At 35.8% G+C, this 22840-nt stretch overlaps 1 protein-coding gene across 2 annotated transcripts in view; it reads left to right on the forward strand.

Moving 5' to 3' along the window:
* The first annotated feature begins 11344 nt into the window (after positions 1 to 11344).
* The window catches only part of LOC104610636 (chromatin remodeling ATPase BRAHMA-like), a 36039-nt gene continuing 24543 nt past the window's right edge, over positions 11345 to 22840 (forward strand). The window contains exons 1-10 of one of the 2 annotated variants that reach the window (XM_010277353.3): positions 11369 to 12021; positions 13443 to 14534; positions 14601 to 14789; positions 15016 to 16350; positions 16472 to 16584; positions 20622 to 20709; positions 20818 to 20904; positions 21147 to 21239; positions 21370 to 21453; positions 21546 to 21749. In XM_010277353.3, coding sequence (XP_010275655.1) covers positions 11809 to 12021; positions 13443 to 14534; positions 14601 to 14789; positions 15016 to 16350; positions 16472 to 16584; positions 20622 to 20709; positions 20818 to 20904; positions 21147 to 21239; positions 21370 to 21453; positions 21546 to 21749 — 3498 coding nt within the window. In that variant the 5' untranslated portion in view covers positions 11369 to 11808. Of the gene's footprint in view, positions 12022 to 13442; positions 14790 to 15015; positions 16351 to 16471; positions 16585 to 20621; positions 20710 to 20817; positions 20905 to 21146; positions 21240 to 21369; positions 21454 to 21545; positions 21750 to 22840 lie in introns of both variants that reach the window. The other variant, XM_010277352.3, reaches the window with a different exon arrangement.

The following is a 22840-nucleotide window of genomic DNA, read 5'->3' on the forward strand; positions in this document are numbered from 1 at the left end:
CATTAAGATATGTTACTCGAGTAGGAACTTGCCATTATATTTCATGCTCAACTTTGACACCAACCAAACAATTGTTGTTGTGTATCATGATCCTCTAAAACCTACGTCTTATTTGGTAATTTCAACTTCCACTCCCTTGAGTGGTGATGTAATTATGTTTTTCTATAAATGTTACCTTCATAGCTCTTACCCCACATTGTCTACAACTTAAAGCTTTAAACAATAAAACCCAGTTTAAAATTTCCATAGAAAAAATTCAACAATAAAATTAAGTTATATACCTAAACCTTAATTATATACTATGCAACTATGGTTCAATTGTTCAAAACCACCCAATAATGCATAGTACCCAAGACTATCAAGTTTAGAAATTAAGCACTCCTTACATTCAATCAACTTATGCAACTTTTCCTAATCATTCCATGCCACAATTATGTAAGAATCATTTTGAAAACCCTCATCACCTTCACCAACATTGTTCATCTCCATTGAATCACGGCTGATGTTATTTATCTCATAGTTTTCAACTATTTACTTTGTAAATGACCATGGTCTTGGATGTCGTTTCTTAAAAAACTCATGATGATTTAAATTCATTCAAAAATACTTATCACTCAAAACATGCATCCTCCCGTATTGTCATCTTCTCTAATTCCCAAAGCAAATTGACCACAAACTTGTCCAATTTTTATGCTGTAAGATATAGTTTCTAAACTTAGTAAAGAAGTATAATAGTTTGTTTGGGGAATCATGAAACTTACTTCTTTTAGCAATATATTTTATTATGTTTACCACCATGAAAGCACTTGTTGAGTTAATGCCTAATGTTGGCCTATCAAGAAACAAAATGATTAAGCCATAAGGCTATGTTTGGTTTAATATAAAATAAGAAATGGTTTATCCCATTAGAGAATTATTAGATTTGAAACTGAATTAATTGTGGTGAATTGAAATTGGTCCACTTTGAATACTTTTGTATGCTTTTCAAAAATTAAACAAAAGAATTGCAAAATTTAAAAAGGTCACGAAGAGTGGAAAGTTGTGACGTGGATGGGTGTTGTTTTGGATTCAAAAATAAAAAAGGACTACCTATAGTTGAATTTTATTCGTACAAATGGCAATAAAGGCCATGAGGAAATACAATCAGCCACAGGGGTACAACTAATCATAAGACTAGGCCAGGAAATTCCTTAGTTAATTATAAGCATCCAAAAGAGTTTGGGGTTCACTTACATCCAAAAACCAAAGGCACTACCACCCATCAAAAGAGAGACCATGGGAGTGATGGGCCTAGCTCCCATTTTGAAGAAATAAAAAACTTGACTCTATAATCCTTGCTTGGCCTATCTAGGTACACATTAGGGAATAGAAAGAATGAGTTAGGCGCCCTTCTCCCCTTTTTGACATATCATACATTTTCTCTCGAGAAAAGTAAATTTCTAGAGAACTTGCCCATTTCAATTTTATGGTTCTACAATCAGCTCGAACTAAGAAAGTTCTGAGTTTCTTGAACAATTCAATCCACTAAGTTCCCTTCAAAGAGCTCCTTGAAGCAAAGAGAATGTGAGGTCTCCTCTCTTTCCCTTATTTATTCAAGAAGCCTTCAACAAGTTATGCCATTTTGGAAATCCTAGAGTTGAAGTAAAATGGATATGAGGTCTCATCTCTTTCCCTTAGTTATTCAATAAGCGTTCAACAAGTTATGCCATTTTTGAAAATCTTAGAGTTGAAGTAAAATGGATGTGAGGTCTCCTCTCAACTTATTTTTTTATTCAACCCTAAGCCTCCTACTACCATGCACATGGGAACGAAATGCTCAAGAGCCTAACCACCTTCATAGGGGATTTCCAACAATGGGACTCATTACAAAACTAAAAAAAGAAAGGAAGTTAAAATTATATTAAAGAAAATATTACAGCCTAGGGAGCAAAGATGGGAATGAAACATATACGGGATTAAGGTAAATAAGAGAAGAACATACCACGCCATTGAAACAACATTTTATTTATTTATAGAAGACCGAAATAGACCAACCTATTATTATATATCTTTTTATGTAGGTTAAAAGTACAGCATAATTATCAATTTGGAATAGGTTATGATACTAGTGAGAAACACAAGTAAAAAATGTAGTGATTTCTATTGTTAACACCTAATCTAAATAAGCTGAAGCACTCACCTTTGGTTTGTGGCCTTTAATTAACTGGATAGAAGGCAATGGAGCAATAGTGTTGATAGTCTAGAAAGCAATGCTAAAGGAGCTTTCTATTGTTGAATATTGCTTGGAATTGCTACAAACATTGGGAGATTCTTCTTGGATTCACATAGGAGTGGTGATTTCTATCTTCATATTTGTTTTCAGCATAGGCTGTGTTTGGAAGCGATGCAAATAAGTGTGAATGCAAATATATAGTGTAAAATGGTTCATATGAATTGCAAAATTGGGTTAGTTTTGCATTGATAAATTTACCTTCTTACCAAATAGACTTTTAGCTGTAATGGATGTAAACATGAATTCCAATAAAGCATATGCTTTTTTTTTTATCAAAAGCCCATTTGAATGCAAATTTACTTCTTTTTTATTGATGTACTTTTACATCTTATTATCAATGTAAATATGCATTGGTATGTCATTTGTTAATGCATAAATATAATGTTACCAAACATAGGCAAAAGTGAACCAGAGTGCAAATTTACCCTAAACCAGAATTTACACTCCATTTGCATCGTTTCCAAATGCAGCCATAGGTTCAGCATAAGAAGACATCACAACGAACTAGAACTTGACTTTTTCCCCTTTGTTCTTTTATCTACTTTATCCTAAAGAAAGAAATCCAAAAAAGATAAACAACTCTCATCCTTTTCCCTCTTCTCTTCTCTACTTTAGAAGTTAAAATGTAACAAAGAAGAGAAACAACCAGATTTTGAACTCTCTAGGTCCCTTCCATCATTCTTTCTCCACTCGATTGAATTTTTTTCTCCTCTTTATTCTCTCTTCCATTTTCCTTCCCCTTTTCTCTCACTCTCTCCTTTTCATGCTTTGATTGATCTCTCTTTTACTTTCTCTCTCCCTCTCTCTTTCACTCACTCACTCTATTGTTTAATTAGGAAGGTTAACTTAAATAGAGTAGCACTCTAGGGTTTTATAGAATTTGCAAAAGTAGGGGTAGTTTGTGGTTTTTTGGATTTGTGAGCTCAAAGAGCATTATAATCGTATGGTTATGGGCCAAGGGAGTTTTTTCATTGGTCAAGATATTAAGATTTCCCTGAGTCTCCCTTGGGAATTAATTTATAATTTCTAAGGGTTTAAGAACTTAAATGAAAAAAAGTTTGGAGGTTCTTGGAAAATACAAGAGTAACTTCTTTAAAGAATGGCCTAGATTTAAGGAAGGCTTTTTAAGGAGATCTAATAGCTGAAGTTTAAGCCTGAGTGTGTTAAGGTGTAATAGCCAAGTATGTAAACAAATAAGGTTTCTTAAAATGGAATATTGGTCCTTTTGAAGGGTAGGAGGGGTGTCTTTAAGCGAATTTTGCCTAGATGGGGGTTTAGATAAGATTGAGTTGTTTGGAGGGGCATAAGTGTCTTAAAGGTACTAGAATCACAAGAAATTAGATAGATTGGGTTCTAGTCAATAAAAATGTTTGGTTTGGAATCTCAACCTGATGTAGAAAGAAATTAGGAAGTTTCAGGTTGCAATTTGGTGGGTGAGTGTTTTGTGATGTCAAGAGGTCATCAATGATGTTTGATAAATCCAAAGTTGGGTCGGAGAGGGAGGTATAGATTTTGAAAGTTTCAACCAATGAGGAGTGTTGGTATGGAATCTAGATTCAATGGTAGCCAAATAGTGGAGATTAGGAATAAAATTTATTGGATGTGTTTTTAAAGATGTCTGGTATTTGATGAATAAGACAAATTTTTTATTAGATGGGTAGAGCAGGAGACTTGATGGTTCAAAGTAAAGTTAAACTAGCCAATTGAGGATTTGAAATGGAGTCTTAGTTAATTTAGGGGCTAAATAAGGAAGTTTTTGGATGAATTTTCGTAGGGTAGTAAAGACCAGGATTAGGGAACTAGTGGTAGAGTTTGATTGTGCTGGTGATGTGCAAATTTAAGGTTCTAGGGTTAGGAAGTATTGAAATGTGAATACATCAAAGTAGAACCTACGATGGGTGGATATCAATGTTTTAGAATTTATGATTGGGTGTTTCAAGGTTTTAGTTTAGATGGTTGAGTGTCATTATGTGATATAAGCATTAATAAGAGGTGATTAAAACCATTGTATCAGAATTCTACTAGTCCAATAGTGAATTTAAGGGCAATTGAGTTGGGGTTTGTCTTCATATGCTTTTCAAGAGGAGATTGGTAAAAAATTGAGTGTTGACACCAAGGGTGAGTAGGGTTGGAGCAAAAGAAGGGGTGTCTTAGAAAACCCAATTTTTGCATGATACTTTGCATCATTGCATTGTGGGCTTTCAGAATATAATTGGACACTTGACAACAAAGTCCATTTCTAGTGTGATAAATGTCATTTAATGTTTTTTAACCGTTGTTGACCCAGATGGTTGGACCGTTTGGCCTGAAAATCGTTCAAGCAACCGGTTCCATTTCACCCCTAACCCGTTCCTGGGTAAAAAACTGTTGACTTCATCAGAAAACCGTTGACTCGGGTGGTCGAACCGTCGACTTGTTTGACCTGGACAACAATTTGTAGTATAAAGTTGCATGAGAGAAACACACAAACTCAAATCTGAGTTCGTGTCTTAGATCTGAGGAAGAAGAAGAAGAAGAAGAAGATCACAGTTGTTGCAGAGAATCTCATATACGAGACCCGAGAACTCAGATCTTAGATCTCATATCTTAGATCCAAGAACTCAGATCTGTGTCTGTTGCTGCCACTCGCCATCGCCGGTGAGCGTCGAACCATCCTCCTCCTCTTCCTTCTTCTTCCCTCCTTCCTTTCTCTTCTTTTCTTTTTTTTCCTTGCTCCTTCCTTCCTTTCTTTCTTTCTTTATTTTCTCCTTTTTTTCTTTCTCAGCCGACAACATCTCTTCTCCAGTTCTCTTTTCTCAAATCTCATATAAAATATTTGCCCTAATATGCAAACCATTCGAATTGTTCGACTTAGACGGTCGAACCGCTGACCCGGAAACCGGTAGCTAGAACGGTTCTGTTTCCGGGTCAGTTTTTAAAACCTTGCTTAGAATAGCAAGGAAGGGACAAACTCATTTAAACTGGTTTAGATAGTGGAAATTGCTTCTTTGGAATAATAAATCACCAAAACATAAATACATCCAACTTTGCCATTTTAGTCACTCCCAAGGTTATAACCCACAACTCAATTTTGATTACTAATAATCATGACTCTAGAAATGTAGAATCCTTAGCCAAAAACCCATATGTTTGCAAAATGAAACATGCCAATGAAGCCATATTGGCACCTTGTTTGAACCTAGCATCACAAAATAACTTAATTTGCTGCTCCGAACAAATGTAAGCTGCAAGACACCAGTTCTCCATTAGGCACATCTAACATCCTAGAATTCCTATAACAAGGTGGAGCTAGAATGCAAAATTTTAATGGGGCAATGCTGCACCCCTTTGATGCATGCCTCATTTGTAGCTTTCAAAAATTGCAAGCAAACAAGGTTTAAAGTATCAATGCACCCAATACACGCAAACATGCATATCGGGTGTTTCAATACGATAAAAAACCAAATTTTTTCTTTCATACTTTGATGAGGGGTCAATTTAAATGTTATTTAACATTTAAAATAAGTTGTTTTGGGAAAAGCCTTCAAAATTATGTATTAACGACCTGCTGGTACAATATAATATGCTTAATACAACATATTGTGTCAAAATTTTGAACCTTGTTAGCAAATTGTGGTCACAAACGTGATCCAATAGTGTCTTTTCTACAAGGGGAGTTTGTCCATAGAAAGGATTAAAGTATCGGTATTGGGTATTGTATTGAACAATTTGGATACGGATAGGGATGTTCATGGGTCGGATTGGGTCGGTTTACTAATGTTTTTTCAACCGACCCGACCTGGTCGGGTTACCTATAGATCAAACAAAAACCGACCCTCTATTAAGTAAAACCGACCTAGTCGGTTTGAGTCGGGTTGGGTTTCAACCAACTCCAAGCTTGCACAATGCACATGAAGTCAAAGTGCTAATATTATATATAATATTTCAAAATATATTTTCTGGAAATATATATTTAAAACCAAAACATATATACAAATATATCAAAATATATATTTTCTAATTTCTGTTAATATATATTTCGAAAATATATATCTGATATATTTTAGAATATATATTTTCTCATATATATTTATTATTTAAAACTAAAATAGCTATATTTAACATATATTTTTCCAGAATATATATTTTTTCACATAACTCGGTTCGGTTTCGGTTTTCACAAACCAAAACCGAACTGAATTATCGGTTTGTTTATCTTTGTAACCCAAAACCGACTGGTAGTGAAGAAAAATCGGCCAACTTGAGTTGGGTTAGGCCAGGTTGATCGGTTTGGATTTATTTGTGAACAGTCCTAGATAGAGATACAAATACGCTTTGGAAACGCATAGATACAAATGAAAGATATGAAAACACATGGATACACTAGGAAAATAATACAGATTTCATAAATACATCAATTACACTAACTTTAAAAGTCAAAATAACCACAAATAAAGTATAACTACATAAAAATGTACATCTTAATGATAAAGAAGTATTACTAATGTAACAAGATACATAAATATCATACAACTTTGTTGATAATCTATCAATCAAGAGTCCAAGACTCATATTGTATTGTTTTTACTAAATAAAGCATGCACAAAACCATTATTATGTTAAATTCTATAAATCCAAGACACAAAACATATGCAATTATTATATTTTAATTACTATAGCAATTATTTTCTATTTTTACTTTTCAACATTGACAAAAAAGTCAATTAAATATTAAATTTTAAAATGTTTGATAATATCAAAATTATTATCATATGAAATTCATAATTTTTCTACATATATTATTATCATATTTTTACTTTAATCTTAAATGATATATATCAAAATTATTAAAATTTCTAAGATACACATCATATGAAATTGATAATTTTTAATTACCAAAGTAATGATTCCATTATTAACATTTTTATTTCTCTAAATTTTTTGAAATAGCAAATCATTTTTATATAAATTTAAATTAGTGGATTTTATAAATTCAATTTAATATTTTATTCTTGAATATTTTGTAAACAATTTTTTTTATTTTTATAAATAATAAATATGTTACTTTTTAGTCTACATTAAAATATCAGTGAATAATTTATAAAAAAAGTATATTAAAATTAGAAGATACATATAATGTACAAATTTATGAATTTTAAGTACTAAAATAATTAGTTTATTATTAATATTTCTATTTGTATAATGAGAGTAAAAAAACAATTTTTGATAAATTGTTTACTTCATTAATGTTTAGAAAATAATAATTTTTAATGTTATTTTTTTTATTTTAAGTTTTTATTTTTTGAACATAAACATATATTATTTATTTAAGTTGTATGTTAATAATAAAGTTACTAACAATGATGCAAGCATGTTAGATGTAAAAAATTGGTTTAATCGGGCGTATCGTGTTTGATAGATTGTTTACTTTATTTATCAGGCGTATCATGTTGATATTTTAATTCTTGATCCTTGGCAAACTAGGATTGTACCCACTCGTCAAGCAAATTCATCCAAACATCCCCATATTGGATTCAAAAGGAGCTAAATAACCAAGCTGCTTAAGGAAAATTACACCAAAGAGAAATAAAAAAAAAAATCTTCATCTACTTCCTTACATGTGGGATAGAGGCCATCCCTGAGGATAACTTTGCATTTCAAAGCCTCATTGATTGCAATAGCCCCTAAGCAAGCGTGCTAGACGTAAAGTTTAATTTTTGCAATAGCCCCTAAGCAAGCATTCTTGGATATCTAGTAACCTATGGCGGATTGGTTATACCTTATGACTAATTCTCTTTGCCTCCTAAGTAAGGGTCACGAGTTGGTAGTGGATTTTATTGAGTAAATTTCTAAGCTCATAGGGACTGGATCAACTTGTCTTTTTTAACTCTACCGTGTTCAAGAGAGATGGAAAGGATGGTTATTGTAAAAATTGAGGAAATGAGCTTGGCATTCCATATATTAGGGTTGTGAAGAAGTAACTCTTCCACCTAGGAAGTAATGTTATTTGATGGACATGGGGAATGGATATGGTGATTAGGTAAATCCAAAACCCACCTATCCCTCCAAATGTTGGACTTCCCATTGCCAACTAGTTAAAGGAGCCCTTCCTTGAGAGTTTGAAGATCTACATGGACATGGTGCTCATGGGTTAACTCTGCCTTGTACAAGAATGGCATTAGAGTAGTATAACCTTTTGAGAATTGAAGACCAAAGCTTGTGATCATCATGAAGTAGTTGCGATGTCTTTTTAGCAAGGGCTCTATTGAAAGCATAACTGGTGCAAGCCAATCCATTTGAGATGAGAACTTTACAACTTTTGTCTCCAAAGAAAGGTTGAACTAGAGTTGCTCAAATTGTTACAAATACATTATAGCATTGAGTTAGAAAGTAAAGCCTAATGCCAATAAACCATTTTTGTGGTGTCAAGATACTTGAACAAAGCTATTATCTCTAGGATGCATAAGACATAAGAAAGCATTCTTCATATCCTCCTTGGAGTATATGAACTAAAAGACTTCAGATTTATTGAGACTGAAGTACTACCTTGAAGCTTTATTGAAAAAGCAAGGATGTTTTTTATACTTAAGCAATTAGAGACATCTACTTTAAGAAATAAAAGACTATCATCTTCAAATAGAAAATGTGAAAGCGAAGTAGCCATAATGAACAATAAAGTGACATTTGGGTCACATTAACACAAGCTTGTAGCATAGTCAAGATTGTCATAACCTTTGTGAACATTAAGCTTAATGGCCATGTGAATAAGTTTCCTCCTTTTTATACCTGAAAAAGTGGAATGCTTCATGAGAGGCAACTGTGTTGTCTAAGATAAAATGCTTAGAAACAATTGCACATTAAACCCATCATTGGTATGATATCAGTCATGTAAGGCTTCAAGTTGTTAATCAAACATTTGGCTAACAATCAGTAGGTAACATTCACCAAACTAATTATGTAGTAGTGGCTAATGCCACTTAGGGATCAACAGAATTATATATATATATATATATATATATATATATATATATATATAGTCTTGTTAATTTCATTGGAAATGTTGGCTTTGAGCAGCTTGTACTACATTTTTAAAAGAATGGCATGGGAAAACCATATAGAATCTCCAACTTCCTCATTTGAGATGTGGAAACCCAAATTGTAGTAATCTTGATTAGAAAGGCAGGGGAGAGAAATTGAGTATATAATCTCTAAGTAGTTAGAGTAGGGCGTACTAGAGCTTGGAGAAGTAGTACTCTATGAATGACTATAACAAGGTTGTTCTATAAAAAAACTTATTATTCATATTCCTTACAATGGGCTACTCTACACTTATGAGCTCTTTGTTCAATTGTTTGTATAGGCTCTTCTTAAGGGAGTGTGATGCCTGTGATTGTTTTTTAGGGGTTCTTATATAAGTCTTGAGATTTGGTTGCAAATATGATCAAAGGATTCTCCCGAGTTTCTTGTGAACTCTCTTTACATTGACATTTTTGGGTAGTGGAAAGGCTTGTTCCAACACTCTTCTATAAGTTCCAAGCAATTAAGAATTATAGGAGATGTTTGGACTCTCATTGAAGACTGTGGTTTTTAGGTATTTGACACACCATTGTGTATTGGTGAAGAACCTACCTAATCTTTCTTGAATTAACTTTGCAATAAGGTGCCAGTTGGACCAAGTAAACTACACATCTCAGTTTCCCATAATTCATTAGCTGGAGAGAGAGTTTTGACATCTCTAAAAGCTGAATGTCTACTACTCCCACTACTATTCCCTCCAGCCTTCTCACTTTTGTTTAAGACTTTATTAAAATCAACAACTATGATCTAAAGCATAATGGTGTATGAGAGTTCGATAAATAAGTGAACTTTGGTGTCCATCAGGAAAATCAAGGAAGAGGCATGAAACTTTATGTGGTCTCTAAGGATGCAAGCTACTAAGGACTACCTTAAGTCTTGGTAGTTCTAAATCTATGATGCTAGAAAGGTATGATATAGGAAGAACTTCGATTGCTTTATTTATTTAGATATTTTATCAATTAAGTTGGCTTATGAGAGTGGTTCGAATTTGATGTGTAAATAGGGTTTGACACACACACACACACACTACTTAATTTTTTCAGTTTTTTTTTTTTTTTTTTTAAATTTTATAGGGCAAGGTCTTAGCATCAATATTTTAAAAGCCAATCTAGAGGTTGAAGTGTTTTTGCCTTTGGGTTGTAGGTCATAGGTTTGATTGTTCAGGTCAGATGGGTTAGACTGTGCTATGTCAACAAATATAATATTACATATACACACATATAGGTATAAACACATATTTTATCAATAAATATGTATAATTATATTCTAAATGTAATATATGTATTAATTTATATTTATATTTTTATTTATAAAAAATGCTAAAAATGTGATTTGAGGCCAAACAATTTTTTTTTTCTTTTTAGAAAAATAGCATGACAAGACACTTTCGATACTTTGGGAAACATAGATCTTAAAAAGTTACTCGAAATAAAAAAATAGATCACCCCAATCATATATATGAATTCAAGGTTTTGACCTTCGAAAATTTATGGCCTTCCAAAATTTATATACATATTTATTATAGAACCCTTAGTCGATAATTATATTGAATGGATCACTGATTTAACTGCTTGGATCAAATGAAAGTCAGATTTTACGAGAACCGAACCCGAAACTACGGTTGAGTGACGATTCAAACGGATTGGATCAATGATGGGTTGAAAACGCTACTTAGCATTAGCAAGGGCGACTGCTGAAAATATTAAAAATATAAAATACTTAATATTTAGCTTATTGGGGTGGGACTAATACGATATGTCATAAGATACACCCCGATAAGCAACGAAATTTTGATTTTTGGAACCTTGAATTGCATTAGGGTTATTTTAGTAATTGTACTTAAAAGCAGAAGCAGTTTCATTTCTCGAAATTGCAGTGTCAGTGTATCACCAAAGATGTTAGACTAGATTGTCCAAACTTGGGGACAGTATAGTAAATAGGTGGTAGATAAAGGGCATTTCCTTAACTGACATTAACTGTGATGTCTTGAGCGAAGTTCCTCCATAGACGACTTTTAACCGCAGTTAGCGGACCCGACCCTGGGTTCATATAAAGTTTGGTTATCTGCCACTACTGAACGCAGGGGAAAAAAGAACACGGGCTTAGGGTTTGACTGATAACGCAAATCGGGTTAATCCTCGGGTTAATTACCGGATTCCGGCAACTTCGGGAGATTCCGGCGACAATCCAATATACGATCTGCAATTCTAGTTTCCAGTAAGCCAGAAATTGATCGCGTATTGGTGGAGAAATCAGCGGGGAACTGCTTTAAAGCCCTGAAGCCAGTCACTCGTAGATGCAGCGAAAATGTTGGAGAGAGAGTGAGAGAAAGTCGGTTGTTGACGTCGGGATCAGTGGACCAAAAGGGCGCCAAGAGTCGTAAAAAGTGCTTTTGAATAGCGGTTTTCCCAAGCGCAGATTTTTGGGGATTTTGTAATTTGGTCTATTTTGTTTGGTTTTTGCTATTTTTGAATTCGTGTATGCAATCTGGTGGCACGCAACAGGGCGTTGGCGCCCCAGGTCATGGCCGGAATCCAGCCATGGCCCCACCCGGCCGGTCTTCTTCTTCTTCTTCGGCATCGCCGTCTTCTTCTTCGTCGGCGGTGTCGGCTCCACATCTAGGGTTTGATTCGATTCAGCAACAGCAACATCAGCAGCAACAACAGCAGCAGCAGCAGCTCGCGTTTAGGCAGGTAAGTGTTTAATTACTTGTTTGCAGTGTGGCGCGGTTTGATTTATTGGGAATTCGAGGAATTTGGGGTTTTTAAATTTCTTATTAATTGGAGAGGTTTTCAAATTAAATTGTTGTGGTTCTCTTAGCACGATTTTTTTTTTTTTGATTTTCTTTCTAAAGACGTTGGAAGGTAATGTGTCTGTTGAGTACAGTTACTTCATCCACCATAACTCCCGCAAATTGTGGATGGTAATTTAGTGGCATTAGTGGTCAAATCAGGCAATTTGTCTCATCTAGTCGTAATAAACACATGGGAATTGTTTTGACATTGTTGGAAGCGCCTTTCAAGCCTAGTAACTATAGTTGAGACTAAAAGTTTTGCCTAAACTCGATCTATATTTTCTGCCTTCACGCTCTCTCTCTCTCTCTCTCTCTCTCTCTCTCTCAAATTTGAGTTGAAGCAAGTTTGTCCGGCATTGTACTCACGGCTGCTTATGCGAGTTAAAGTGCTTGAACCCAGTATCAGTGAGTTCAATAGCGGAATCTCCTTGTATGAAGTAATGAGGAACTTTCTGCGTGATGAGATTTGGCTTTATTTTGATTCCCCTTTGAATTTCAATTTTCTCTATCTTTTTAAGTTGGGGTAAAGTTACAGAATTAGTGCGTTCAGTGGTATGATTTTATTTTTCTTCTTTTCTGCCTATTTCTGGACTAGGTTTGAGTGAGTGTATTGTGAACTTAACTCATTGCTTAACTCTTTCCTTGCTTTACTACTCGATTTTTATTTTCTTTGATGGATTTGAGCTGATAATGTATTGTGAACTTAACTCATGTAAGAACTTTAGTACTTTTTAAGGACATCCTCACTTGTGGTACATGCTATTTTCTCCCTAATTCGTTCTATTCTTTTCTTTTTTCTTTTTTTTTTTCTATTTTTTTCTTTGTTCCCCTTTTGTACTAGTTCCGCCTTTTTGTCATTTTTCCCCTTATGGTACATTTTCCTTCTTCTGAGAGCGGCCAATTTGTGCAAAAGAGAAAAAAGGCCAAAGATTAGGTTCATATCCAGTCTACCCCTCCCGAGACTCCAGATGGCTGGGACCAACATCCGATTTTGGCCTATTCACATTTTCCTTCTATTTTTAACCATGGTTGTAGTGTTTGGGGTTTTATCCTATTCATCTCCATATCAGCACTGGTTGCTCTTGATGTCTTCTCATGCATCATTCCTAAGTTGGTTTATGTTTTATATGAATGAATATGATCCTTTCCTGTACTTGTATTTATTTCCATATTGGTGACTGGATACTCTTGATGTCTTCTCATGCATCATCCCTAAGTAGGTTTATATTTTATATGAATGAATATGGTCCTTTTCAGTACTTACATGAAAAGGTCCTTTGCTCTATCTCTTGAGTCATTTCCTGTGTATTTTTAATGCAGTCATTACAACAGCTTAGAAAACCTGAAGGAGATGAAGGCCTACTAGCATATCAAGCAGGTGGTATCCATGGAGTCATGGGTGGGAGCAACTTCCCTTCATCCTCTGGCTCCATGCATTTGCCTCAACAGCCTAGGAAGTTCATTGATTTGTCTCAGCAACATGGTCACTCTCAGATTCGTGAGGAGAGTCAGAACAAAGGTCAAGGCCCTGAGCAGCATATTCAGAACCCAATTCATCAGGCGTATATCCAATATGCATTGCAGGCTTCCCAGCAGAAGACTGCTCTTGGGAACATGCAGCCACAGCAACAAGGTAAGATGGGAATGGTGGGCCCTCAAACTGTGAAGGACCACGATGTACGTTCAGGCAATCTGAAAATGCAGGACCTGATGTCCATTCAGGCAGCTAATCAGGCACAGGCATCTTCCTCCAAAAAGTCTGCTGAACATTTAGTGCTTGGTGAGAAGCAAATGGAGCAAGTGCAGCAGCCAACTTCTGATCAAAGGGGTGAGCCTAAGCCTCTGCCTCAGATGGCAGCAATTGGACAGATGTTGGCAGCAAACATGATAAGGCCTGTGCAGTCATCACAGTCTCAGCCATCCATCCAAAACATTGTTAACAATCAGCTTGCAATGGCACAGTTACAAGCAGTGCAGGCTTGGGCATTGGAACACAATATCGATCTGTCTCTACCTGCCAATGCTAATTTGGTGTCTCAAATTATTCCACTTTGGCAATCTAGAATGGCTGCACTTAAGAAGCCAAATGAGAGTAATGCTGCACAATCCTCACTGCAAGGTACCACATCAAAGCAGCAGGCTGTTCCTTCTATGGTTGCTGGTGAGAACTCTATTCATGGAAATTCATCAAGTGATATGTCTGGCCAGTCTGGCCCTGTAAAAACAAGACAGGCAGCTCCTACTGGGCCTTCTCCAACTACTGCAGCTGCTGCAATGGTCAATTCTAATAACATTCAAATGCAGCCGGTTACTGTTCATGGCCGAGAGAACCAGACTCCCAGACAGCCAGCTGCAATTGGAAATGGAATGCCCCCAATTCATCCACCACAGACTTCTGTGAACACAAGCCAGGTATTGGATCATTCTCTGCATGCAAGAAATTCCTTGACTGGGACTGAATCTTCTGTGCAAATGCAGTACTTCAGACAGTTGCAGCAGTTGAACAGATCCACTCCACAATCTGCAGTTCAATCAACTGATGGGGTCTCAGGCACCAACTTCCCATCTCAGGGTAGAATTGCCCAGATGCCACAACAGCGTCTTGGGTTTACTAAGCAACAACTCCATGTCCTTAAAGCCCAAATATTGGCATTTAGGCGTCTGAAGGTATGCAAGATCCAACTGATGTGTGTGTGTGTGTGTGTGAGGGTTCGAGTCTGAGTTGTGGCCACTGGCCACTTCATGCTAGAGGTTTGGTCTGTATCCAGTCCCCCCTCCCCCCTTCCCTAAGGCACTTGATAGCTGGGACCAGCATTGTTTATGGCCCTTTACGTCTCCAGTTTATAATAAATCTTGACAGTGTTATTTGACATTTTAGTTTGGTACATGACAGCGAGGAGAAAGCAGTCTACCTCAAGAAGTGCTTGGAGCTATTGCCCCACCACCGCTCGAGTCACAGCTACAGCAGGTATTCCTCCCCCCTGCAGTCATGGTTAATCATGATAGATCTACCGGGAAGAACATTGAAGAACACACAAGACATTCAGAGGCCCTTGAAAAGCCTCCGCAGGTCTCACCTTTAAGCAGCAGACAAAGTCTGCCAAAAGATGAACCCTTCACAGGAGAAGAGAAAACAAATTCATCTGCTGTTCACATTCAAGGGGTGACGGCTGTCACAAAGGAGCCCATTCGTATGGGATCTGTTGGGAAGGAAGATCTGCAAAATACAACATTTACTGTGAAGTCAGAGCATGAAATTGATCGGGGGAGTATGAAGGTTCCTGTTAAAGGTGATTTTACTGCAGATAGAGGAAAGGCTCTTCAACCTCAGGTAGCTGTATCCGATGCTGTACAAGTTAAGAAACCCAATCAAGCAAGCACTGTGCCTCAGCAAAAAGATGTTAGCCCCATGAGAAAGTATCATGGACCGCTTTTTGACTTCCCCTTTTTTACTAGGAAACATGACTCATTTGGCTCTGCAGTGGTTCTGAATAACATGAATAATTTAATGCTGGGATATGATGTGAAAGATCTTCTATTTGAGGAAGGCACTGAAGTACTTAACAAGAAAAGGACAGAGAATCTAAAGAAGATAGGTGGGCTGCTAGCGGTGAATTTAGAGAGGAAGAGGATCCGACCAGATCTTGTCTTGAAGCTGCAAATTGAAGAAAGGAAAATTCGGCTTTTAGATCTCCAGGCACGTGTTAGAGATGAAGTTGATCAACAGCAGCAGGAGATAATGGCAATGCCTGACAGGCCATACCGAAAGTTTGTTCGGCTTTGTGAACGTCAACGTATGGAGCTCAGTAGGCAAGTGCAACTTTCTCAGAAGGCCATGAGAGAAAAACAACTAAAATCCATTTTTCAGTGGCGTAAGAAGCTTCTTGAGGCACACTGGGCCATTCGTGATGCAAGGACTGCTCGCAACAGGGGAGTTGCCAAATACCATGAGAGAATGTTGAGAGAGTTTTCAAAGAGAAAGGATGATGACAGGAATAAAAGGATGGAAGCTTTGAAGAATAACGATGTTGACCGGTATCGTGAAATGTTACTGGAGCAGCAGACCAGCATCACAGGTGATGCTTCTCAGAGATATGCTGTTTTATCGTCATTTCTGTCACAGACGGAAGAATATCTTCATAAACTGGGAGGGAAGATAACAGCTGCTAAGAACCAGCAGGATGCAGAGGAGGCAGCAAATGCTGCTGCTGTTGCTGCACGATCTCAGGCATGGTCTTTTCTACTCATTTTCTTTTAATTCATGATTATAATCAGTAGCTTTACTTAATTCTTGTTGTTGCTTTTTGGAGAATGAACTATTACTTATTTATTAAATTCTGTAACAACAGGGTCTCTCAGAAGAAGAAGTCAAGGCTGCAGCATCTTGTGCTCGAGAGGAAGTAATGATAAGGAATCGGTTTTCCGAGATGAATGCACCAAAAGATAGTTCATCTGTCAATAAGTAAGTTTAGTATAAATTGCAAAGTTGGACGAACCAACTTTCCTGACAGGCTGAATAATCCTTTTTTGGAATCAGAAAAACAGCAACATGGGCTGATTGACCAAAAAAAGACAAGCACAAACCAAAAGTAAAGAACCAAAATGTACATTACTCAGCTATGCCAAATTCATATGAGCCCTGGATTAGGTATCCCTTAAACTAAATCCACCCTACTTGCCCCTTTCCTGGCCTAAGTATCAGCAAGAAAATTGACCATTATTGGGATCCAGTTGAATGAGGCATTCAAAATATCATCCATCCTTCTTGCCTCTTGCAGCATAAATCCAAATTCCCATAGACCTATAATGACAAAAACAGCTAGGCAAGGAGTTGATAGAACAAGCTGTATTGGAGGAATATAAACCTGGGGGATGGGCTTTTACAATTGGTGAAGTTGATGATGCAGCTTGCTGATATGTAGTTGGGTGCTAGGTATGATCTGTTGTATATCCAACATTCTTTTTTTTTTTTTTTTTTTTTTTTTTTCTTAATGAAAAATTGAATGAGTACCTATCAACAAAAATCAGATGGTCTCAGCTACCATTTTGGAATCACCTTCCATGATAATGTTGACCCAGTCTGTAGAAGATGCAAATTTTAAATCTTGAAGCAAATTACTTGAAAAGCTCATGAGAATTGTCTGTCATGATCTTTAATAAATGACACTGATAAAAAAAAAATCTTTAAATAAATGACCAGTTACTGAACAACCTGAGTTTCCTGGTCCCTGGAGAGCAGTCATAAAAGTTAAGTTTGATTCTTCCTTTTTCAAGTGTGTTCTAAAGCATGTAGGATCTGCCTCCTTGGTTGAAATGAATCAGCAATCTTCTGCCATCCCTTTAAAATAGTTGATAGAAGTACTCCTGAATTCTTCTCTAGCTGTGAGTCTTGTGACCAGTGTGCGACTCTCACTGAAATGATTTCAATGATGGACAAGGTCCCTTGCATCTAAAAGATTCTAGTATTTCTCTTATACTAAATACTTCAGGAAACGACAACCATAGGACACTTCCACAAAGTTCTCCCATTTTATTTGTGATTGGGAGCCATTGGTTATTAAACAGGTCCACGATGAAATCCATGAAGTGCCAAATGGAGGGGAAAAGTGGTTCCATATCATTGAAGAAATGATTGACATCTTCACCACTTCCCAAAATAAAGAACACACACATGAGTGGAGATGAACCAGTTTTTCTATCTCCATTAAGCATCTCATCCATATTGAGAATCTTTTTTTTTATTTTTTATTTTTTGTGATCCATTCTATATTGAGAATCTTCAGGAGTAGGTGGAATTTGGCCTTCCCAAATGGTTCTAGTTTGAAGGAAAAGGTGAAACATCAAGGGACCTAGAAAAGAAAACTACTAGAAACTACCAGGAGAGGAGGATTAAACTGTAGAACCCTTCTTGTCAGCCAAAAAGGAAAACATGTTTCATGCAACCTACAAGGATACGGCTTCATCAATTTCAAAGTCCTAATGATCCTCCTAAAACCAAAGTTCTGAGTAAAGCAGAAGAAGAAAGGGAAGATACAACGCAACAGCAATAGAAAGTTCTTGTGTATGGCAAGGCTATAAAGTCTAGAGAAAGTAAGACAAAGGGGTTGTTTCCCCTCCAATTTCCCCACAGAATCTAATTTTATGACCAGATACTGGATGATACCTGATTTTCTAGCAAAAGAGGAAGGAGTTTATAGATGGTCTTCCAGGGACACCAGAGAATGAACCTACTAGCAGATCTAATGATGGGCAAGTTTGTGGATAAATTATTTTATAATTCTTATGATACATATTATAACATTTACATGTATTATAAAATATGCATTTTTAGGGGAGAACATTTTAAAACACCGGAGACAGCTTTCTTATTGTATCTTTTTTTTTTTTTTGGTTTGTCATTCTGAATAACTGAAGGTGCCAACTGGCTCAGTTTGTAAGGTCTCTAGGTGGTTGTAGTGGAAACACTTGTTGTCAAGCATAGTTGTCAAGGCGATGCCTAGGCTATTAGGTGGTTTTACAGTTTCGCCTCGCCCAAATGCCTATAGTTTTGTATACTAGGCGACTGTCCAGAGACTTAGGTGGGCACCTGAATCCAGCTTTTGTGCTCTTTTTTTTTTTTTCAAAAAAACAGGGGCTTCTTCTCTTCCAGCCCAGCTTCAGTTCTTTTCTTCTTCGAAAAAACAGGGGCTCTGCCTCTTCTTCTTCTTCCAGATTCAATGCTTATTTTTCGAAAAACAGGGGCTCCGCCCCTATTCTCCTCCCTCCTCCCCCTCTTCCCCCTCACAATGGGGTGTCTAGTTGCTGAGTCACCTAAGCGATAAAATTTTCATAAACTAAGAAACTAAATTTTGCCTAGTTCCCTAGATTTATATTCCATTCAACATGCATATTAATTGAAAAAAATAGCAATTGTCTTTATAAAGAACATTAAATTTCCTCTAAAAAAACATGGCAAATCATCATACCTTGTACAATAGCATTTCAAACATATTAATTTCAATACTTTCAAACATGGTTTTCAAGGTGCCAAGGCAAGGATAGGCAATGGATTTTTTTTTTTTTTGCATAAAAAACGTCAATCCTAGGGTAATTCCCTTGGTTCCATAGCAAGCAGTAACTGTCTTCCACTAGTAATTGCCTATAATCTTCATAAAAAATGTATAAACTTCACGTTTTTTTTTTGCTGCAAATATAGACCTCATTTAAAACATAGAAAATCGGCATAAAGAATTTCACAAAATAGAGTGGCTGAGGATAATTAATATGTCTATACTTAATTGGACAAAATTGAGTTTTTTCATGCTTATCGATATGGGTTTTGGAGTCTTTGAGGATTCAAGACAGCATACATGTTGATTGAACCCTAACAAATAAGTAATTAATACAAACGAAACTAGTATTTTAACTCACATACTGAGTAAGTTTAATAGTTTCTGTTTTATTGTTAAGAATATAAAAGTATATAATAAAACCATGTAAAATACTTTGGCGATTAAGTGAGGTCACCTTGCATGGGCACCTTGTCACCTAGGTGTTGATTTGGCAATTATGCCTTAAAAAATAATACTAATAATTTAAGCATTTAATAGAGTAATTTTTTTATCAAATTAGAAAGCCAGAAAGCCAGAAAGGTTATTATTTATATGATAAAATTTAAGATACGGAGTAAGTAAAAGAGTAAAAAAAAAAAATAGCAAAGCTACTGTTTTATTAAATGAAGAGAGAGCAGAGAAACCTCTTTGTACTTACTCTCTCCTTTGTTCTCTCTTTTCAATAGAAAAATATTAAAACAAAACATACATGATATTATAGCATATAATGGAATGTATTAAAACACATATTGGTGAGATGTAGCAATATTAATGATATTATAATAAGGCACATGCCTTGCCATTTTTGTTGCTTAGGTGGACTTCTAGTTGCCTAGATAGGCACCTTGTTGCTGTAAGCCAAGTTGTTCTTTTGAGGTGCCCGGCCAAGGTTGCCTAGGCGGTAACTGGAGAATTTGGATTGATGCCCACCTTCACCTGGGATTGGGGGGTTATGGGTATGACTTTATGAGGAATAGTCTACTCCTGTTGTCTGGTTCCACAAAGTCCCCCCCAAAAAAAGAAAAATCTAAAGACTTAATTTCTTTTCAATGGGTTGATTAATTTAGTTCTGCTGGATTGAAGTCTATCATACTGGCCATGAATGAAGATACATACAATTTATGCAGTAACTTTTCTTTGCATGTATTAGTTAAGAGACGAATGCTGGTGCAAGAAGCCGTTAATCGATAGGACAAAAGGAAACTTAAACATCCTTTAGCCTTACATATTTGCAGAAGTATCAATTCTCAAGTCTTGTCCGTTCATGATTTAAAGGCTCATGGCTGTTGATCTTGTAGGATAAACATTTCTTTAGTTTAAATATCTGAGACGATGGTAGGTAGAATTACTCTATGTTGTTTTCTCCTCAGTACTCTATTTATTTACATATTCTCATAATTTTGACCAGATATTACAATCTTGCACATGCTGTGAATGAAAGGGTCCTGAGGCAACCCTCAATGTTACGTGGTGGAACCTTGCGTGATTATCAGCTTGTAGGTTGCAGCCCTCTTAAATTAGGTTTTTCTTTTTTTCTGTTTTGTCATTTACCATTTTTTTCTTGTTGCAAGTAAGCATTTTGAGTTCATTATTTTATTTTGCAGGTTGGGTTGCAGTGGATGCTTTCTTTGTATAATAACAAACTAAATGGGATTTTGGCTGATGAGATGGGTTTAGGGAAGACTGTGCAGGTTGCTTTCTGCTAGACATGGTTTACTTTGCATTTTTTCCTCTTTTTCTTTCTCAATTTATTCTCTCTCTCTGAAGCTAAATGTGCAGCCATTCTGTTTTTAGGTAGTATTTCTAATTACATTCCTACTGATAGTTGAGAAACCTTGAAGTTCTGATACCAACCTAATGTTATGTATAAAAAACAGACAGAACAGACTAATAAATAATCATTTTCCTTTTAATGGATTCTTTGCTGGGACAGGTAATGTCACTGATTGCTTATCTGATGGAGTTCAAGGGGAACTATGGGCCACACCTTATAATTGTTCCAAATGCTGTTTTGGTTAACTGGAAGGTTGGATGCTTATTTTTTCATTACCTCATAGTTATGAACTTGATGTATCATTCCTTTTCCATTCTAATCATGAAAAAATAAAACCATTTCTGCTTTTCACTTTAATCTCTTTGACATCATTATCTTTCAGAGTGAATTCCATAATTGGTTGCCATCTGTGTCTTGCATCTTTTATGTTGGTGCAAAGGAGCAAAGGTCAAAGTTATTTTCTCAAGTAAGTGTCTGCCTTTATTTTCTTTTTCATTGATATGTGAACTGTTGATACTTTGCTGAACCTTCTTGTTTAAACCAAAACACTTTATTTAGGAAGTTTGTGCCATGAAGTTTAATGTGCTGGTTACGACATATGAGTTCATCATGTATGATCGTTCAAAGTTGTCAAGAGTTGATTGGAAGTATATCATAATTGATGAAGCACAACGTATGAAGGATAGAGAATCAGTTCTAGCACGTGATCTTGATAGATATCGCTGTCAGCGACGCCTACTTCTTACAGGAACTCCATTACAGGTGTAGCCACTGAGTTATAATACATAGAAATCTGTAAAACATAGTTATTTTTTATCCTTGGTTGAACATGTGTTGATTTTTCCTTCATTCTAATCGTGGGTATATTGTTCATTTTCCATTTTTATCTATGGTAATTCATGAATGCTGGTATTTCACATAGTTCAAGATTGAATTGAGAATTGGGATTTTTTATTAACTGTTATGTTCTATGAGATCTCCTTTTCTATGGGGGCTGGGGGAGTTTTCTTCATTGATTCTACTTTGGTTGATGTTGCCTGTATTTGATGGTACAGACGCAAGTATGATACCTCTTGGTGCAGTTTTTTTTTTTTTTTTTTCATTTTTAGATTAAGATGACTATTGATTACATATGTAACAAATGGAAAATTGTAGATTTGTAAGACATTTTTAATGATAACTGTATCAAAAGAAAATAGAAATAAACAGTGTTACCTTGGTAGATGGCATGGTGCAAGTATTCAGGTATTTTGGGCCTTTTGGCATGTAAACCTCAAAAACTATGATGCAAGAGCATCACAGTAAATAACGTCTAATTACATAAATAATTAAGAACATAATAAAATAATAAATTAGAGTTTTTTTTTTGATCAATAATTAGAGTGTTTACTCCCTATTGGATGCCTTTGTTGTTATGTCATGCCTTGTGTACTAGCCCAAGTTTTTTCTGGATTCAGTTTATTGGGTAATCTACTTAGAGGATCCACTGATAATAGATACCTTTGTAAAGACCAAAAGGCAAGTTCCAGTGAACACAATTCATCTGAAAGACCTTAAGATGTTCAATCTCCAAACTCCATAACCAACTACTCTCTTCCTCTACTCTGCAAAAGCCATACCTTTATACAACCATCTTTGTCAAAGTTGGGCTTTACTACTATGTTTTAGTTACTCAACCAAACCTCCTGAAACCACCTACTTCTTGAACATACCACTTCAAAAAGAATAGCAAGTAGTGAACTAAAGATGAAAAAGAGGAAAAGGAAAGATGGATTAGTTCTGGGGAATCTATACTCTATTTCTGTCTTTTGTGTCTTTAGAAAAGATTTGTAAATGTCATAAACTATCCCTGC

This window comes from Nelumbo nucifera, chromosome 6 (assembly GCF_055504915.1).
Source record: "Nelumbo nucifera cultivar China Antique chromosome 6, China Antique-T2T, whole genome shotgun sequence".
Classification (NCBI taxonomy): Eukaryota; Viridiplantae; Streptophyta; class Magnoliopsida; order Proteales; family Nelumbonaceae; genus Nelumbo; species Nelumbo nucifera.